The sequence below is a fragment of the Podarcis raffonei genome, chromosome 2 (genome assembly GCF_027172205.1).
Source record: "Podarcis raffonei isolate rPodRaf1 chromosome 2, rPodRaf1.pri, whole genome shotgun sequence".
NCBI classification, from domain to species: domain Eukaryota; kingdom Metazoa; phylum Chordata; class Lepidosauria; order Squamata; family Lacertidae; genus Podarcis; species Podarcis raffonei.
The window spans coordinates 78,609,282-78,628,782 of record NC_070603.1 but is presented as its reverse complement, the minus strand read 5'-3'; the positions used below and the strand labels follow the sequence as shown (position 1 = coordinate 78,628,782).

At 42.1% G+C, this 19,501-nt stretch overlaps 1 protein-coding gene across 6 annotated transcripts in view; it reads left to right on the top strand.

Moving 5' to 3' along the window:
- TAMM41 (TAM41 mitochondrial translocator assembly and maintenance homolog) overlaps positions 1-19,501 on the top strand; it is a 115,884-nt gene that overhangs the window by 74,688 nt on the left and 21,695 nt on the right. The window contains exons 1-3 of one of the 6 annotated variants that reach the window (XM_053377671.1): positions 13,526-13,752; positions 15,375-15,554; positions 16,158-16,250. In XM_053377671.1, coding sequence (XP_053233646.1) covers positions 13,624-13,752; positions 15,375-15,554; positions 16,158-16,250 — 402 coding nt within the window. In that variant the 5' untranslated portion in view covers positions 13,526-13,623. The other 5 variants (XM_053377664.1, XM_053377670.1, XM_053377668.1 and 2 more) reach the window with 5 other exon arrangements.

Below are 19,501 nucleotides of genomic sequence, written 5' to 3'. Positions count from 1 at the left end.
CATATAAAGAGCCGCAGGGGAGTGTTTCAAACTGGCTAGAAAATTATGCTTCTAATCCAAATAATCAATATTGCAAATAAAATAATGCCTGCTAAAAACAACTTCAGTTCAAGATCACTGCAGCACCAGATGGCACTACCAGATCACTACATGTTCATTTGGGAGGCAATCATAGTTAACGGGAAAAACAAAATAAAGCACAAATAAAGCTCTTGTGGCCCTAGAGGTCAGAAGCAAATGGCATGATGAGGGAGGTGCTCTCTTGGTTGAATTGTAGAGTTGGAAGGGACCACAAGAGCCATCTTGACAAATCCCCTGCAATGCAAGAATCTTTTGCCCAACATGGGGCTCAAACCCATGACCCTGAGTTTAAGAGTTGCTGCTGCTTACTGGCAAGGAGTGGGGGAGGCAATAGGGAGGTTGGTGTGATGAAAATGGACTGGCAAAGCTAATCCGGAGCCCCTCTCAGTTTCTTTCCTGGGAAGCAGCAGTGACTCAGCTTTCAGAAGGCCAGGTGAGTGCCATCAAGCTGTCCACTTCGGGTTACATTTTCATATCTCATTGTGTTGGGAGGGTTGTGTGCCCACATTTATTCTAAGGCAGTGATTCCCAAATGCCTCCTCCCCGCCCCCCGCCCCCCGCTACCGCCCAGAAATTGCCAAGGGCCTTGGTGAATCACTCCATCATTTTTCTGCCTGCTGGAGAAATTGTATTGTGCTGTGCTAGATACTCTGTGATTTATAAATATTGTTATTATTCCTGCTTTTATTTCTTACATATTGTATTCTATTGCATTACAAATGGTATTCCGTAGAAATTCAAATATATTGAATATATAGCAGTAACAAGCAAGAATGGGAAGCCTGAAGTCCATGTGTCCTAATAATTGACCACCAACAAGCTGTCCCTTCAGAAGTCTCAGACAATTCCATTTTCTTATTCTCCTGACCTAGGTTCACCATGCAGTATCAAATCAAGAAGGAGGCTTGCCATAAAAATGCAAAATGAGCTCATTAGCTGGTTTTCAGCTGCAGTTTTTCACTCTTAACTAGATGCTAGAAAGACAGTTATCCATTACAGTCCTGAAAGATGCTCAAGTTGGCTGATACATTTATCATGCACTTCAATACTGAAGCTTCCTAGCATTAAAGACTATTAGGGTCTTCATTGGATGGTTACATAATAAGGCTCTCAAAAGCAAAACAACAACCTATATGATATACTGCTGAAATCATTAGGTTTGTATCTTCTTTTTAAAGAGAGATTTACTAAATGCTGTGTTAAAAGAACAAATATGCTGCCAACCAGAATAGACCTACCGCAGTGATGAGTGGAAGGCCTGTGCAATTACGCAAATTGCCTACAATACTCAGAGCTTTAGGCCAATGTAATTAGCATCTTTCCTTAAAAAACACAAAAAACAAAATTCCCATCAAGACTTAAATACATTTTTGTCTTGCCAAAGTTATAGTGATTGTACATATCATTTTCTGTAACTGTGCAACTCTCTATGTGTCTTCTCAAATGTAAATCACATAGCATTTGGTGGCATCACTCCCAAGAAACTTGGTACAGAATTGCAGCCTAAGCCTGTGAGCGCAATAAATATTGAAAGCATTGAAAACAGAAACTACAACTGCCTTCCAGCATCCTAAATCCATGAGGTCAAAAGATGACATCTCCATAAGCTTGAGATCTCTTGATCACATGGGTGCATCCTTGAACTGTAGTTTACCCCTCATGGAGTTACAATTCCAGTAAAATTTCAGATAAGGATCTTTAACAGGAAACCAGAAGGCTGGGTAGAAAAGGCTGTGGGCAGCTTTAAAAATAAGAATAGGGAGCTTGTGCTGGACATCAATGAGATGGTGAGCCAGTTTTGGGAACCGAATTATGAAGCAGGTTAATAATTTTCATAGTGGAATTTTGGATAAAGGTGAGTAGGCTGAGCAAAGCAAGCCTACTGAGTAGGCTGAGCAAAGCAAGGTCAGAGAGGATAACATTATAGAGGTTATGGAGGGAAAAAGGCAGAGCATGAACTAGAATTTTAGGGATGGGACAGAAGTGAATGGGCAGGATTTTACCATTTTGTGCAGAAAGAATCAATTTGAAGCAGGCGTAGATAAGCTGCTTAAGAAAGAATAGGGAGCTTTTCATGGAGAACAATAATAACAAAAAATATAAGCACTGGAGAGAGAGAGAGACAAAGGGAAATTAATCTGTGAAGAAGCAGTGGGAGTAAGAAGTTAAGGGATGATAAAGGCTATAGGGGCAGCACAATGCTTAATTTACAACAACAAAACAAAAAAAACTGAGAAAACGTCCTGAAATAAGGTTTCCAGAGCATGGTGCCATATTTTATCGTGGAAAGGTTTTGTCTGGTTTTCTGGGCTGTATGTTGGGCACATGAGTTGCAATATTGTATATAATTACGGTAACTTTCAATTGTCTAATAATATATAACAAATTTCCTCCTAGTCACAATTCTTAAAAAGTGACCAAGAGACAACCATTTTTTGCACACCTTGAAGTAAGGATTGTATGTTCATTTAAAAAAACATTGCTATCAGTAGAGAGTGAGGTAACTGGAATTGGTAATACCAGTGTTAACTATCAGCTATGTGGCCTGTCAGATAGTATCAGTTAGAAATGCAAAAGTAGAAGTTAGAAATGCAAAAGGATCAAACTTTGTGTCCAGTCTTCATCACAGATGATACCAAAGGCAGCAAGTATAGGGAGAGGAATGAGCTGACTTAGGTGAGTCATAGAGATAAATAGGTCACAGACCGTAATCACATCCATCTGATGAGTTGTGTGGTATCAGAATAATTTTTACTTACCATTTTAAATGGTTCTTCTTTAAACATATTTTTTTTTCTGGAGCCATGACATTATAAGAAATGTAATCAATCTGCAACTACCTTGCAAGAGAAATCGAGGAAGCAGATGCATTACTGCTGTAGCCAAGCTATAAATTGGGTTGTTATGCCCCATGACTTTCTGTAGTTTGCTTAAGTACATTGGTCTGAAGTGCAGAATTGCAAAATATTCCACAAATGTATTTTTCCTTTTCCCCTCACTTTGCAATGATGGACTTTATATTGTGCTCCTCCTTCTGTGTTACTTTCTGGTTTAGCTATGCACAACTGTGATTTGGAAATTTGGAGCACCAGGCTCTTAAATAAGGTATGTATTATGTTTGCTCCTGATTTGATAAATGATTTAAAGCAGCAACAACAACTTGGAGTGCATTTCTCAGATTAGTATAGCGTTAGTAACACAATGAGTTTCCGACAGCTCTGCTTCATTAAAATGAGATACAAAAAGTGAAGCATGTACTTATAGTCAAAGTTTCAATGGATTAATAGCTCAACAAGTGTTGCGAGACAAAACAAAATCTTCTATTGGAGAGACAGTTTGATTCAGGTTAGAAGAAAAAATAATTAGGAGTAATGTCTCCTAGGCTTCTTTTCATTAAAATGTTAGACATGTACTCTTTGTCATGTTCCAGATTTACAAAGCATGGTTATTTTCAGGGTCTGTGCACACATACTCCAGACCTCCCCCTTTGCCTAAAGCAGAAACAAAACAATGTAGAACTTGAAAATTCATTTTCTTTTACTTTCCAACAGATACATTGATTCAGTAAAGGGTATATAGTAATTAACCCTAGCTTTTGTTTTGTAGGATCATGAAAGCAATAACATCCAAATCTAATAACATCCAAAGATTGACAAACCTTGTTGGATAGTGGATTTTCAATATTAGTCTGAGCATTAAAAGAAACTGCAAAACTAAAGTGATAGGATTGTGTAATAATAATAATAATAATAATTACAGTGGTACCTCAGGTTAAGTACTTAATTCGTTCCGGAGGTCCGTTCTTAACCTGAAACTGTTCTTAACCTGAAGCACCACTTTAGCTAATGGGGCCTCCTGCTGCCGCCGCGCCGCCGGAGCCCGATTTCTGTTCTCAACCTGAAGCAAAGTTCTTAACCTGAAGCACTATTTCTGGGTTAGCAGAGTGTGTAACCTGAAGCGTATGTAACCTGAAGTGTATGTAACCCAAGGTACCACTGTATTTATACCTCACCCACCCATCTGGTTAGGTTTCCCCAGCCACATCGATGGCCTTACCATTAGGCAGAGTGAGGTAACTGTCTCAGGTGGCAAATGTTGGAGGACGGGGCAGTCACGGTAGCCCCCTGGTTGTTTGCCAATACTGAAATAAGATATAATTTGTCACTCTAGGTATGTGGAAAGGGTGTGTGTGTGGCATACCGCTCTTCACCCCAAGGAACAAACTATCTTGGTCCAGCTGTGAGTGTAAAAAGCTTTTAAATGTACGGTAAACCAGTGGTTTTGCACAAAAAGCTATCCAGAAATGTCTACGAGTACATCCATGAATCAAGTCAAGACAGCTGGGAGACGGCATCGAGGTCGTAGATTTGCTACCGGCTATTGTGTTGTTGTTTAGGCCAAAGCAAATGGCAGCCTGAGGACATTTAATAGGAATTATGCAGAGTAGTGAGCCAATCAAGAAAAAATAGCTCACTGTAATTATGTCAACCGAATAAGACATCTGCCACTGGGTTGTGGCAGGGAAATGTGCCCTTATTTCCTGCTCTCTCCGTGACTAGGAGAGCGAGTGATAATTTCTGATCTTATTCTCTCTAAGGTTCACACTAAAATATTTCAGTCACAGTAGATCTTTATAACCCAAAGAATCCATAAATGAAGCAGCCATCATCTAAAATGAACACCCAGTTTAAATTATAGCCCTTCTGATGTTTCTACACACCAGAACACATGCTTTATTTTGACAGGGTTCAGATTTCCTGAAGGATTTTGTGTTTGGCTAACTGACTTCCACTACTAACTGTAAATCATAGTATACAGTCCTAGGAACAGTGTTTGCATAGGTGACAAGGTGAAGGGACATTCACTCTCCCCACTCATTGAGCAGCCTCTATGAAGTCTGAGAGCAAGGCATAATAGATCTACTGAGGTGGTCATACCTTTGCTACGGTCATTTGGAGGCGCATCAAAATGTGCTCAACCATTCCAAGTGCAAGGGTAATTCTTCCCAGACCAAGCAACAGTACAGCTCCATTTGCTCAGCACACATTAATTCTCAGACTCCTGCTTTAATAAAAGTAGTAAGGCTTCGGGCAATGCTTCACTAAGAAATAAAAGCAGTTGCCAAATGCAGGTAAAGAACAGTCTTTTTGCAGATGTGTTTCAGATTTAAAGGCTAATTAAATGGAATCTCCAGGTTAGCAGAATCAACTATATTGCAAATAAGGAATCACCTTACTGGCTGCAAAGGCACCTGAAGGTCATACATTCTAAACAGCTTTCCTGTTCCAGCATACACCATATGTCACATTCTTAAAACAGTTTCTTGCTGTGCAAGCCAAAGCCCAGTCTACTCAGAAGTAAACCACATTGGATTAATGGTGTTTCCTCTTAGGTAAAGGCCTACTGAACTAGCCAGTTTATATATTTATTTTTTAAAAATATGGATCTTTAGGACAAGGACCATTTCTAATTACATCAATAGCCTATAATGTAAATCACTCAGTGAATTTCTACTGAAGAATATAGAAATCAATATAGGAATGTTTAGATATTATACAAGCAGTGACCATTTTGCACGCATTCAACTGACGTGTGTCCAACGTGTGTGTCATTTTGGACCTGGAAGAGGGCAGAACGGGGACAGGACAGGACAGAACAAGTAGGGGCAGGTTGTAAATAAATATTACCAGTGGCCAGCTTCCATATTAAAAACAGTTTAAAGCTTAAAATTACAAAAATAAATAAATGGTGGGCCCTAAAAATACACATTTCAGCTCACTGAAAGCTGTATAATGAAAGTACCAGACCCATGCCTGTGGGGACTTCCACAACTTAGGGGAGGCCACAAATAGCCTCTCCTGGGCTGCTACCCTGAGCTTCTGAGGGCAAGAAGAGGGCATCCTCTGCATATCTTAGCACCCAAAAGGGTCTGTAGGGAAGCAGACACTCTTTCGGGTATTTGGGCTTTGAATCATTTAGGGCTTTAAACACTAATATGATCACCTTGAATGGGCCTGGAAACGAACTGGCAAAACAGGGGTTATACGTGCTCTGAAATGAACCCCATCCAGCAATTCTGTCTGCTGTATTTTGGAGCAATTGAAGCTGTAGCATTTGCTGATGATCATGCTCCTCTGAAAGGTCTTCTCTTCGTTAGTAAGTTCCACTCCTGGGCTCACTTACCCGTATTTTTCGCTCTATAACACGCACCCGACCATAAGACGCACGTAGTTTTTAGAGGAGGAAAATCTGTAGGCATGCCACCCGTAGGCATTCCCTCCATAACACACACAGACATTTCCCCTTACTTTCTAGGAGGAAAAAAGTGAGTGTTATGGTGCAAAAAATACGGTACTTGGGAGGAAGCTCCATTAAAATCACGCTGACCTACATTTTATCCTCTTCTCATTAAATCTGTAACCCGCCTGTAACCAGTCCAGCAGGTCCTAGGCCTAAAAAGTACATGCAAGCAGGTGGTGCCATCTGGCCTTGTTTATTTACTTCTAAGTAGATGTGTAAAAGTTTGTGCTGTTAGATGCTTTTTGTACAACTATCTCTCTCTGTTTCTCACAGCCCCCTGGAGGGCAGGAGGAATTTGGGCAAGATAATTGCTTCCTCCCCCAGCTTTTCCCACCACAGCAATTTCTTGAGAAAGCATTAGCATGAAGGCTACAAAATGAAAAGTGCTTTCTTCCACTGTCTGGAGCCTTAAATGCGAATAGATCATGCATTGGGATGCTGGAAGTAGAACAAGACTAGGAATGGGGGTTTTCTTTGGTGGAGAAGGATTGTGAGCCCACCTGTGATTATGAAAATGTGTCTTTTGTAACAGAGCCTCTCCTATGAATGGCCTTACTATGCCATTAAAATATGGGGAGGGAGAAGGAGAAGCTGTTCATAGTCAAACTGCTACTGAAACCTATGTGTTTGGGGAAGCAGGAGACGGAAAAGAAAGGAAATATCACTTGTTCAGTGGTGAAAGGAAAGCATATACAGCAAGCCCTCAAATTACGTAGGGGTAATATTTCAGGGTTCATGCCTAAAGCCAAAATCTCATATAGTCAGAACCAATTGGGTGCAGTGGTGGGTAGGATTACCAAAGTCTTTTTTGCCTGGTTGCCTGCTCATTTTCTGCCGCCTTTATATATTTATGTATATACTTTTGCCAAGCGCTCAAAGCTGAATGAGCACGAGTCAATTGTGTGTAAGTTGCAGCTAGCTGTACTCTGAGAAAGTATTTTATTACTCAGCTGTTCTTCTAGTGCCGTAGATTTACTGACTGACCTGGCCTGGCCATGTATTTCTAGCCTCAGTATTCATTAGCTGTAAAGTGGGACTAATGTACTCTAAATGGTGTATATATAATACAGTGCATATATGTTACCATGACAACAAAAACTAGCAACACCAATCCAGCACAAAAAGGGTGTTTTCAATGGAATCACAAATAACCTTAAAAGCAACAGCAGGGTTTTGAAAAATTTATGATAGTTTTGAGAAAAGAGGACATCAAGTGGTAGTTGTTTGTAATTGCAGCTGGATGCATATAGCATACAGTCTTTATTATTGGATGGGACGCGGGTGGCGCTGTGGGTAAAACCTCAGTGCCTAGGACTTGCCGATCGCATGGTTGGCGGTTCGAATCCCCGCGGCGGGGTGCGCTCCCGTCGTTCGGTCCCAGTGCCTGCCAACCTAGCAGTTCGAAAGCACCTTCGGGTGCAAGTAGATAAATAGGGACCGCTTACCAGTGGGAAGGTAAACGGCGTTCCGTGTGCTGCACTGGCTCGCCAGATGCAGCTTGTCACGCTGGCCACATGACCCGGAAATGTCTGCGGACAGCGCTGGCTCCCGGCCTATAGAGTGAGATGAGCGCACAACCCTAGAGTCTGGCAAGACTGGCCCGTACGGGCAGGGGTACCTTTACCTTTATTTATTATTGGAATAGTTCCCTACCTCTGTGGATTTCGCCCAAGGATAAAACTCTTTATTACACACACACACACACACACACACACACCATTTTTGTTCTCTATGCTAAGGAGTGGGAAATGGGTATTATATCAGGAAAGTATTCTTGCCAGTTTTGAGATTCACATTTAGTCACAAACCTATTGAGGTAGAAGTGTAAGAGATTAATATAGAACTCTGCATTACGTTGTTTAAACTACATGCTATGCAGCCCTCAGAGCAATTCACCATCACAGTCTGCATATGAGTGAATGGAAATCACATTATGGAATGTGCTATTGGAAAGCCTCTGATTTCAGAAACCAGACTCGATCCACATAGGTTTGGATTTTATGTGCTGGTCATAATACTTGAATCTTGATTCACACAAGCCTGCATTCTATATGCTGTTCAGCTAAATAATGTCCATGATGCATTTTCAGCTTCAGCATGCACCATTTACAGATACAAGTGCTGCTGCTTATCTTTATGGCCCCACACAGCTTGGGATCCAGGAACTAACGAAACCTATGGTCTCCAGAGTGATACCTGTAGGTGCAATGACACTCTTGAGAACTTCCTCTTATGCCCACGAAGTTGCCAACCCCCCTGTTGCATCCTGTGTTATGTTTTGCCTGATGCACTTTGCTTCAGATTTCCAAGTAGAACCTGGGTGCTGCCGGGGGGGGGCAGCTGCCACCCCCCCATCAAGTAAAAGAACAGATACTTAACTGACCAATCACATTGGTTCTGCTCCCTCTAACAAAAGTCCTGCCCCTCAGCCAAATCCTGTTCCCCCCTAACAAAAATCCTGGCTATTCCCATGGTGCTGCCCTGAAGTTTTTTTAATCAACTAAATTTATGATTAATTAGTACCACACTGTGCCTTAATAACAGAATGAAAACACAGGCCACAAAGGTAGAAAAGCTACAAACTCATTTCTCAATATAAACTTGACGAACCTGATTATGGGCCATGAATTACCAGTCTGAGTTGATATGCTGGGGAATTAAATATCTGCCTGAAACAGCTACTGAATACACAGGATGAAACGGTGAAATCTGCTATGATTAAATGGGCACAAGATGTTGGACATAACATTATGTTTGCTGACTGGGAACAGTTGTGGACCACAGGTATGAAATTCACGGCATGTAATGCCTTAAGAGAGAATATTATGAAAATGATATACAGGTGGTACATGACCCCAGTCAAGCTTGCAAAAATATATCATTTGCCCGATAATAAATGTTGGAAATGCAAAGAAACTGAAGGTACATTCTTTCACCTTTGGTGGACGTGCCCAAGAATTAAGGCTTTCTGGGAAATGATCTATAATGAAATGAAAAAGGTATTTAAATATACCTTTCTGAAGAAACCAGAGGCCTTTCTTCTGGGCATTGTCGGCCAATTGGTGCCAAAGAAGGACAGAACTTTTTTTATGTATGCCACAACAGCAGCAAGAATACTTATTACAAAGTATTGGAAGACACAAGATCTACCCACTTTGGAAGAATGGCAGATGAAGGTGATGGACTATATGGGATTGGCAGAAATGACTGGCAGAATCCGAGACCAGGGAGAAGAGTCGGTGGAAGAAGATTGGAAGAAATTTAAAGACTATCTGCAGAAATATTGTAAAATTAATGAATGTTAGAATGATGTTGGATTGAAATTAAGTGGTTACCAGCTGTAATGCTTTAAGAGAATATGAAAAAAAAAGGATTATAAATAGGTAATAATATAATGGTAAGGATTTGCTGAATCAACAATTTGTGGTGGAATACAAAAAAGGGAGGTATGAGGAGGTCCGGGAAATAAGTTAAAGGAAAATAAGCAACTGAAAATTTATGTGTTTTTAATTTTCTTTATTCTGTATTTTTGTTATCTATCTGTTTTTTCTTCTTTTTTACTTTATTGTAATACTTTAAAAAATCTTAATAAATATCCTATAAAAAAAAAGAAACAGCTACTGAATACTCTGGGTCTGGGAAGCCAAAGGCTTTGAATCCTCAAAGGGTTTTGCTCATTTAAATGTTTCAAAAATCTGAGATGAAAACAGAAATTATATATTCATAATTGCAAAGCCCTCATGTGGGGGCTTTGGGCTACTGTTACATAATTACAAGAGCCGGTGTGATGTAACAACTATGAAAACAGCAGATAATGACAATTACAGGGTGATGAAAGCAAACAAGATGGTTGTGAAGAAAAGAATTAATCTGTTGCTATAGACACAGAAAGCACAAAGGATTCAGCCCAGTGGTGTTAACTGCTGACTGAATAAAGAGGAAGGGGGTCCAGCAGCTAAAGTAACATTGCTAGTTTGCTGGAAACTCTCATTCATATTCACCCAGATGGACCAAAAATTGAAAGGCCATATTTTTTTCCAGAAATTACTGACTGAATGAAAACAACAATATATCCCAGATCCTCTGCAACATCATGGAGGTTCTGGACACATTATTGATTTATGTGGGGCTGCCTAAACCTCACCTAAAGGGTAAAGGTAAAGGGACCCCTGACCATTAGGTCCAGTCATGACCGACTCTGGGGTTGCGGCGCTCATCTCGCTTTATTGGCCGAGGAAGCCGGTGTACAGCTTCCGGGTCATGTGGCCAGCATGACTAAGCCGCTTCTGGCGAACCAGAGCAGCACACGGAAATGCCGTTTACCTTCCCGCCAGAGTGGTACCTATTTATCTACTTGCACTTTGATGTGCTTTCGAACTGCTAGGTTGGCAGGAACTGGGACCAAGCAATGGGAGCTCACCCCGTCACGGGGATTCGAACCGCTGACCTTCTGATCGGCAAGTCCTAGGCTCTGTGGTTTAACCCACAGCACCACCCACGTCGAAACCTCACCTAGAGATGCATAAAACTCTGAGCTGTTTGCACTTGTCCCTGCATCTGAACAAAGAGGGCCAACAGGGACTGCTTCACCCTTTCCTTCAAAGCACTACTGTTGTCAGCAGCAGCTTGGATGAAGGAACATGACGCTTATCTCTAAAATCCCACAAGGCTCAGGACCCAGGTATCCATTAGACCAAGGGTAGCCAACATGGCACCCTTCAGATGTTGCTGGACTACAGTTCCCATCATCCCTGACCATTGGCCATGCTAAATGCTGCTTGGAGTTGGAGGGCACACCATTAGCTTACCCCTATGCTAGACCACCGCCAACCATACCATTCTGCCTGTTCAAAGATATAATAATCAGACGGTCTCTTACAGTTTTGAATGGCATCTACTGAGAGAGCATCTTCTCTAAGTTGCTGTCGTGTCTGGACTCTTTGGTGCATGTTTCTGTAGAATCATAGGCACTCCCGCTCTCCATCACTCTTGGGCATAGAAGAAATACCTGTAAATGAAAACCAGTGCATTGGGGAGAAAGCTTATAGCTTAATCTGTTCCACATGGTGCTAGTTTGCTACTCTGATGAAGTTGTTGTTTTTAATCTTTTTTTAATGCACAAGGGAAGCTTTAAAAATAATGATGCCCCAGCTGTAGTTTCTTTCAGGATTCTGCCTCTAGCCTACAGTGGCCAGGCAGACACCTCTGGGAAGCCCACCAGCTTCTGCATGCTGGCAGCTAGTAATCAGTGTCATAATGCCTCTGATCCAGTTGTAATGACAGCCACTGCTGGATCCTTTGGCTCTCTAGATGAAAATGTATGCAAAAGAGCAGCCGCCCCTTTAAGCTTTGCTGTACGCTTTTAATAACTTTCGTATCACACTTTGCCGACAGCAGCATACAGTAGCTGGTTGAGTAATTATCAGCTCCCTGCGTTCCCCGAGGTTCATAGCCAATCTGACATTCAGAATAATCAGATGAGATTGCTTGGTAGTTCAGAGCAAGTAGGACCATCTGTATCTACATATATTATTACTGCTTGGCAGGTCATAGAAGATTTCTGACAGCTTGAACCACAATTAAGTTAAGCCGAAATGTTCAGTGGCATTTGCTCCTAGATGCCTGGGACTGCAGTAACAGGATCAGGCTGCATTAAATCCAAACACACACCCTCAAATGATGTGTGTATTCTTTTAAAAAATTTCAATATATTCAGTATGCATGCTTCGGCAGTATGATTGTTAAGTAAACTGTCGCTGGAATCCCTCTAGATCAAACGGTGGTGTAAAAAGTACAGGAGTAATTTGGGCAATTCAGTCAAATTTGTTTTGTCCAGTAAGAAGGTATATAGGCAATAATTACAGTTCCCTCAATATTTGCTTACCTATACGTATATATAAGGCATTATGCAATAAAATAGTACTGCAGGATTTCCACTTATGCAATGGCACCTCTCCCGCCCCCTGGCCCGTGCGCCCTCCAAGGCTGCTCCAGAGGGTTGAGAACCCAAGAACAGATTTGGGGGGTATGTGGGGAAAGGAGAGGGAGGGAAAGTTCCCTTGTGCAATAGAAAGTCCTTGTGCTAGTGGATCTGCCTCATGGGATATGCAACCCTAACACAGTCATACATATTTTTTTTTAAACAATAAACAATTGCATTGGCTGCATGAAGTGAACCAGGGGAACAAGCCTTTCCCCATCTTCGGAACCTGTGAGTGGTGGGATAAAAAAAAGATAAAAAACTTAATCAGCTTTCTTTACTCCCCATGTTATGTACTGAGTTGAATAGGATCCAAAATGCAGCAGTCTGGTTGGTCCTAGAAGAATAGGATTCAGAATGCAGCAGTCTGATTGGTCCTAGAACAATGCAGCAGTATGATTGGTCCGCAGGAGCCACCCAATCCAGCTCCAGGTGGAAGTGAATCCACAACCTGATTGGCCTACAGGAGAATCTCGGAATTAGCCAATCACGTGCAGCCCATTGTGTAAATAATGTACAGTGGTGCCTCGCAAGACGAAATTAATCCGTTCCGCGAGTCTCTTCATCTTGCGGTTTTTTCATCTTGCGAAGCACGGCTGTTAGCGGCTTAGCGGCTTAGCAGCTATTAATGGCTTAGCGGCTTTAAGAAAACAAGGAAACAAAGGAAGCAAGCCCATAAGGAAAATCGTCTAGCCAAGCAACGCAAAAACCGAAAAACCCTTTCGTCTTGCGCGTTTTTCGTTTTGCGAGGCATTCGTCTTGCGGGGCACCACTGTATATAAAGCAGATATTTTGGGGAAACTTTCATTCCTCCTCACCACTATGAACTGAATAAAGAGCATGAAATCCACTCTCAACTCTGAGTATACTTTTCACCCCAAAACAGTAACTCTACTCCAGAAAGAACCTTGAGAAAAGTTCTGCTCGCACTGCTGCCTGCCTATATAATTTGGTTCCTGCCAGGCTACACTCCTATCCCTGTTTATCTGGTCTCAAGCCCCAGGGAATTCATCACCGGTATTTTCTGCGTAGACTGGATTGCGCACCAGAAAGCGGTGCCTCCCAAGGCAGCTCTCTACCAGAGAGGGCGCTGTGGTTTCAGAACGCCTACTTGGTTTCCTCTTGGTTCAAACCCTCTATTTCCTCAGCTACTGGCGTGGACGTTGGACGACGTGCTGCTTCCGCCCGGCCCTCCCAGCTGCTGAGTCTGCCCTGCGAAGACTCCGCGCGCGCTTAAGGCGCACGTTGTTTACTTTGGCCGCATGGCTTTGCAGAGCTCGGCGGTGAAATTCCGCAGGATCCTGGCTCATTTCCCTCAAGAGCTCAGCCTAGCTTTTGCTTATGGGTCCGGGGTCTTTCAGCAAGCGGGGGCCTCTGCCGTGGAAACGGGGGTAAGTGGGGCTGGAATAGACTCCTAGGACGGGAAGGGGCGAGTCCTATGCCTATTATTTAGCTGTAAAACCTGCGAGCGATCAAGCGGCGGCGGCTGTTTTTGAAGTGGTTCTTTCTGCATCCTTCCGGAGCAAGGAGCTGGGATGTGTGTGTTGTTTTAAGAATAACCCACCCTTCCCCAATTCTACCCTCATGAGCCCAGGAAAACATAATAGAGCTCCTCTCGGTTTTTTGCCATATGCTTCATAGCACCATCCATGCAACACAATCTTTAATTGCAGGTAAAACCAGCACCTAGCAGCGTCTATCAATGCATGTTCATTTGAAAATAGCTATCACTGTCTATAATGGAATTTGCTTCCAATAAACTGTGCAGCCACAGTCTGTTAATTGAGGTTAGAGTCTGGCAGCCTTTAAGTTTAAGGCTCATTCTAAGGTTGCAATCCTATCCCTTTTAGCTTCAACTGTTTTTAACCATTTGTTTCTTAGATGGTTCCTAATACAGTCACAGTGAATAATGCCAGTTACAGATAGGTAGCCGTGTTGGTCTGCCATAGTCAAAACAAAATTTTTTTTTTCCTTCCAGTAGCACCTTAAAGACCAACTAAGTTAGTTCTTGGTATGAGCTTTCGTGTGCATGCACACTTCTTCAGATATTCAGTGTGTATCTGAAGAAGTGTGCATGCACACGAAAGCTCATACCAAGAACTAACTTAGTTGGTCTTTAAGGTGCTACTGGAAGGAAAAAAATTTTTTTTGTAGTGAATAATGCGTTAATAGTGGCCTATGGTGTTGTACTGATTGGGTTATCAGTGGTATTGTTCTAAGAGGTTTTCAACCTTTTGGGGTCCACGGCTCCCTTGACCAACTACATTCTTTCTGCGGCACCTCTGTGGGGCTCAGGAGCCCAGTTAGGCCACCCCTTGCCTGCAGAACTGGCAGCCTCTCACCCTTTTTTTGAAGCCTCTCCACCCTTCCTTGTGGAGTGTCCTCTCAGCCTCCTCTCTTCTCCTTGGGAATCTTCCCCTTGGGGGAGAGGATGCAAGAGAGCATCAGAGGAGGGAGAGAAAGAGAGAGGGGCAGGGGCCAGTGTTGCCCATGGCACCCCTGAGCATCATTCAAGGCACCCCAGGGTGCCACAGCACACTGGTGGAAAACCACTGTTGTAAGTGAACGTCTTGGGCGTATCTGGGCATACCTGATCAAGTATTGGATTCAGTTTTTCTTTAAGTATCAAAACACCACTGAGGCTTGAATTTTATTAAGTGCCATCAGATGCTGATGCATCATGTACTCTAAAGTTAGCCTGTGCCCAATCCAAAGCCTGCACTTAAATCCCATTGAATTAAAGTGGGGACTAAATTAATGATTTTAATTGAAACCTTAGTCTGGATTTGAATGGGACCTAATTTAATCTGGATGCAACATGGAGTGGACAAACATGCTTTGTGAGCTTTTGCTTGCAGGTAGGTGTGTGTGTGTGTGTGTTTTCTTATGTGTTTCTTCATTTTTTTGTTTCAGATCTTTATGTTGCCTTCTGGTGTTTAACATGGTTCAGGAGTGTCTTGTGATTGTAAGCAAAAAAAACCCTATGCATTCTGTCATCTTTTTTAATTTACAGAACAATATGCTGGACTTTGTGTTTGCTGTTGATGATTCTGTGACATGGCATATGATGAACCTGCTAAAGAATCGTAATCATTATTCCTTTCTAAAATATTTTGGGCCCAAGCCAATCAGTAACGTCCAGAACTATGGAGCAGGGATTTACTACAATACACTAGTGCCTTGTAATGGCAGGGTAAGTAATATATTTGCTGTTATCTGGGTTTGTCCCCAGTGCACAAGTTTAGTGATTGACTCATTCAGGCTTTTGCTCTGTGAGAGCTTTATTACCAAGATGAAAATTCTTTTGAAAGGCAATATGTTCTATGAAAATGGGATTCATTGATTTAAATTGTGGTTATTTTAATCTTTGTTTTAGATTTTATTACAATAAAACAACTTTTATGACTCTTTCCATCACGAAAGATAGGTTCAAAACTAGGTTAGTTTTTGGACTCCAAGTGAGGTAACTGTTTAAATATCAAGAGGCGCCTTGAAGGTTAGATAAGAGACTCTGCAGAAAGGCTTATGAGGAGAACAGGGGAGATAAGTGATTTTCCCATGGAAAGTTTCTGATGAAAAAGACTTCACAGTGTGTGCCCCTCTGCTTCTTCTTAGGATGGTTCTTAGCAAAACAGACAAAAAAAAAACCTACCTCTCTCGTGCTTTGAGAATAATTTCCCCAAAAGAATTTTCAAAAGATTCAGCCTTTGTGCAAACCTATTTTGCTTTTGGCAGATGTGTATTTGTCTTTTATTTACACCTAATGTAATCCAGCTCTCATTTTTGCATGTTCCAGGTTATAAAATATGGTGTTATTAGTACTGATGTTCTGATTGAAGATTTGCTTCGCTGGAAGACACTCTATGTAGCTGGACGACTGCAAAAGCCGGTACTGCTAAGACTCATTTTCTCATCTAAAATGACCATAAACCATAACCACAGGAAAACTATTTCAAAAACATGGTGGAGGGATAAGTCGCCATAGGCTGTACTCTTGCTGTGGTGTTTGGAATGTAAATTTGTGGGATAAGTAAAGTGAAATGCTGATAAAGTTGTTATTGCATTCCATCTGAGGGTTGAACTACATGTTACATTGTTCATGTTAGTGTTCAAATGGTCACTTCTATTTTGGAGAAAAAGCAGCTGTGGGACTACAGTCTGAATTGGGCCTCTACAAATTCCTTCCTCTATGTGGCAGTTTGCTCAAGGTGCTGTTTAATTTCAGTGAACAGCACATTTGAAGGCAAATAGCAGTGTTGGGTAGGTGAATTTTCAGCAGGGAGCTACCACAGGGGCCAACACATTCCTAATCAGGGAGCTCACCGCTACTTTTTCTTTAAAATAAGAGTCTAAACCACTGAGCCTCTTGGACTTGCCGATCAGAAGGTTGGTGGTTCAAAACCCCGTGATGGGGTGAGCTCTCGTTGCTTGGTCCCAGTTCCTGCCAACCTAGCAGTTCAAAAGCACGTCAAAAATGCAAGTAGATAAATAGGTACCACTCCGGCAGGAAGGTAAACGGCATTTCCATGTGCTGCTCTGGTTTCGCCAGAAGTGGCTCAGTCATGCTGGCCACATGACCCGGAAAAACTGTCTGCGGACAAACGGCGGCTCCCTCGGCCAGTAAAGCAAGATGAGTGCCGCAACCCCAGAGTCGTCTGTGACTGGACTTAACTGTCAGGGGTCCTTTATCTTTACTTTTTAATGAAGTACACCTTTTAAAAACAAAACCATGCATCATGTAGTGGCCTGGTTTGAATGTAGCATTAAATCATAGTTCGATGTGAATGAGCAGTACGGTGGTGACTGCTGGTCAAAAGTTCCCTTGGCTCTCCTCCCCTGGTGTGCAACTGAGTCTGCCACCATGAGTGACAGGCAAGAACAAACCTTGGGAGGAAGCGCACCGTAAACTTGGGTTTGGATAGCACAGCAAGCTGGACTTTGGCTTGTTGTATCTGTGGCGCAGTAGCAGTGGAAGAGAAGTGCCTTGGGAACACTTGAGCAGCATGCGCCACCACACTGCTTATTTGCATCATACCATAGCTTGATTTGAATTATGGTTTAATATGATGTGTGTGCGGAACTAATGTATGTAGTTTGACAAGTAACTTCAGAGTTTTGGAACCATATTGTACTGTCCTTTGCCAAGCCATTGGAAGCACATGCGAGTTACCCTGCAACAGGTACATTGTTATCCAACGGGAGTGCTGTTATCACTTGGCTCTCAGTTCTTCCATTCCCACATCTCTTCCTGTGAACTTTTTGCACTCTTGGGAAAGAATTTGGAAATGCCTGGTCTATATTTAAACATATTATTGATCATGTTTGTATGCTGCCAGGAGTTCATGGTAGTGGATGCAGAGTTAAGCTGAAAGATAATAATTTCCCAAAAGTATTGTGTGAGTTTCATACCTGATTGAAGATCTTAACCCATTTCTCCTTAACAGTTGGTCACACCAGTTTATTGGTGTTTTTAAGTCACAGGTGGGTACCTGTGGCTCTCTAGATGTTGTTGGACTCCAATCCTATCTCTGACCATGTTGGCTGGGGCTAATTGGAGCTCAGCTGCAACAATATATAGAGTGCCACACTCCCATAGTCCGAATCCGGTGCTTTAAGGATAAAGAGTAAAGGTAAAGGGACCCCTGACTTTTAAGTCCAGTCGCGAACGACTCTGGGGTTGCAGCGCACATCTCGCTTTACTGGCCAAGGGAGCCGGCGTACAGCTTCCTGGTCATGTGGCCAGCATGACTAAGCCGCTTCTGGCGAACCAGAGCAGTGCACGGAAACGCTGTTTGTCTTCCCACCGGAGTGGTATTTATCTACTTGCACTTTGACATGCTTTCAAACTGCTAGATTCGAACCACCGACCTTCCGATCGGCAAGCCCTAGGCTCTGTGGTTTGGACCACAGCACCACCCACATCCCATAGGATAAAGAGTACTGAGCTTTAAAAGTGCCTGGTGAAATGCCAGTGACAACTACACAAAGTTCATATCAAGTGTTCCAATTGACCACTAGATGGAAGCAGAGTTAAGTCAAAAGGAGAGAGAGAGACTCTAAATTCAACTTGGAATTCTGATGACAGAAAGGGGTGGGCAGGTGGGGTTGTGAATCTGCTTTGGGTATAATCTTAAGTGATACTTTTTAGTTGCCTATGAATTCCCAGCTGACTTCTTTTTTGTATTTTTATGTATTTAATATATATTTAATATTCTTCTGCTACAACATATGAAACCATTAGTGGGAGTTGGTGGAAATTATTCATTGGTCCTTTCCAGTAAAATTAATGGAAGATACTTTTTCTTGCCTTTGATACTGAGAACAAAACAAGTCCACTCTTCTTAGTTTGTCTGTGTTACAAGTTCAGAAAACAAATGAGCATTCATGTTGCTGTTCTTCTGGGAACTAAGTAAAACTTAAGTTTGTGATTTCATCAAATATTTATTTATTTTTAAAAAATGCTTCAACTGAAGTTCCTCAAGCAGTGTACAATTTTTAGTAAAAACATAGTTACATATTTGGGTGTTTGTTCTATTTCCCCTATTCACTTTTCCCAGGATTCCACCATTTTGGAATGTGCATGGGAATCACTTGTTTCAAAGTCCCCTTATAAAAAAATATCAACTTTCCATATGCAGGGAGATCTTGATGAGTAGTGCTTCCATTCAGTCTAACCTAGTGAGTATTTTCCAGTGGAATGATCTCTGGGAGGACTGTACCGCATCGGACATAGCATGTCTAAATTCGTACCCATTGTCACTTTGAAACTTTTGTAAGATCATTCTGTCTGAAGAGGTATTTTGTGACTTGGCTTAAGTGTGTAGGAAGGTAGATAGCATTTTTCACACTTTACGTATCTTAAGCCTGCTTTGAACTTCTGGGAATCAGTAAAACGAAAGGCAGTGTTCGGTGATGTTAGCCTGCTTGTGCAACAGAACATTGGCTTTCTCAACTTCCCCCTCCAGTCCTCAGGGTCTCTAAAGTTCAGAGCAGATTTTGCTGGTGGAAACTGCAGGGTGGAGGACAGGAAGGAGAAGTGAGCAGATGTCTACTCATGCTACATTCAATCTTGCCCTAGAAGTATAAATAAAAACAGAATGCAAATCCAATAAATATAAATGCCTTCTCTGGTTCTAGATT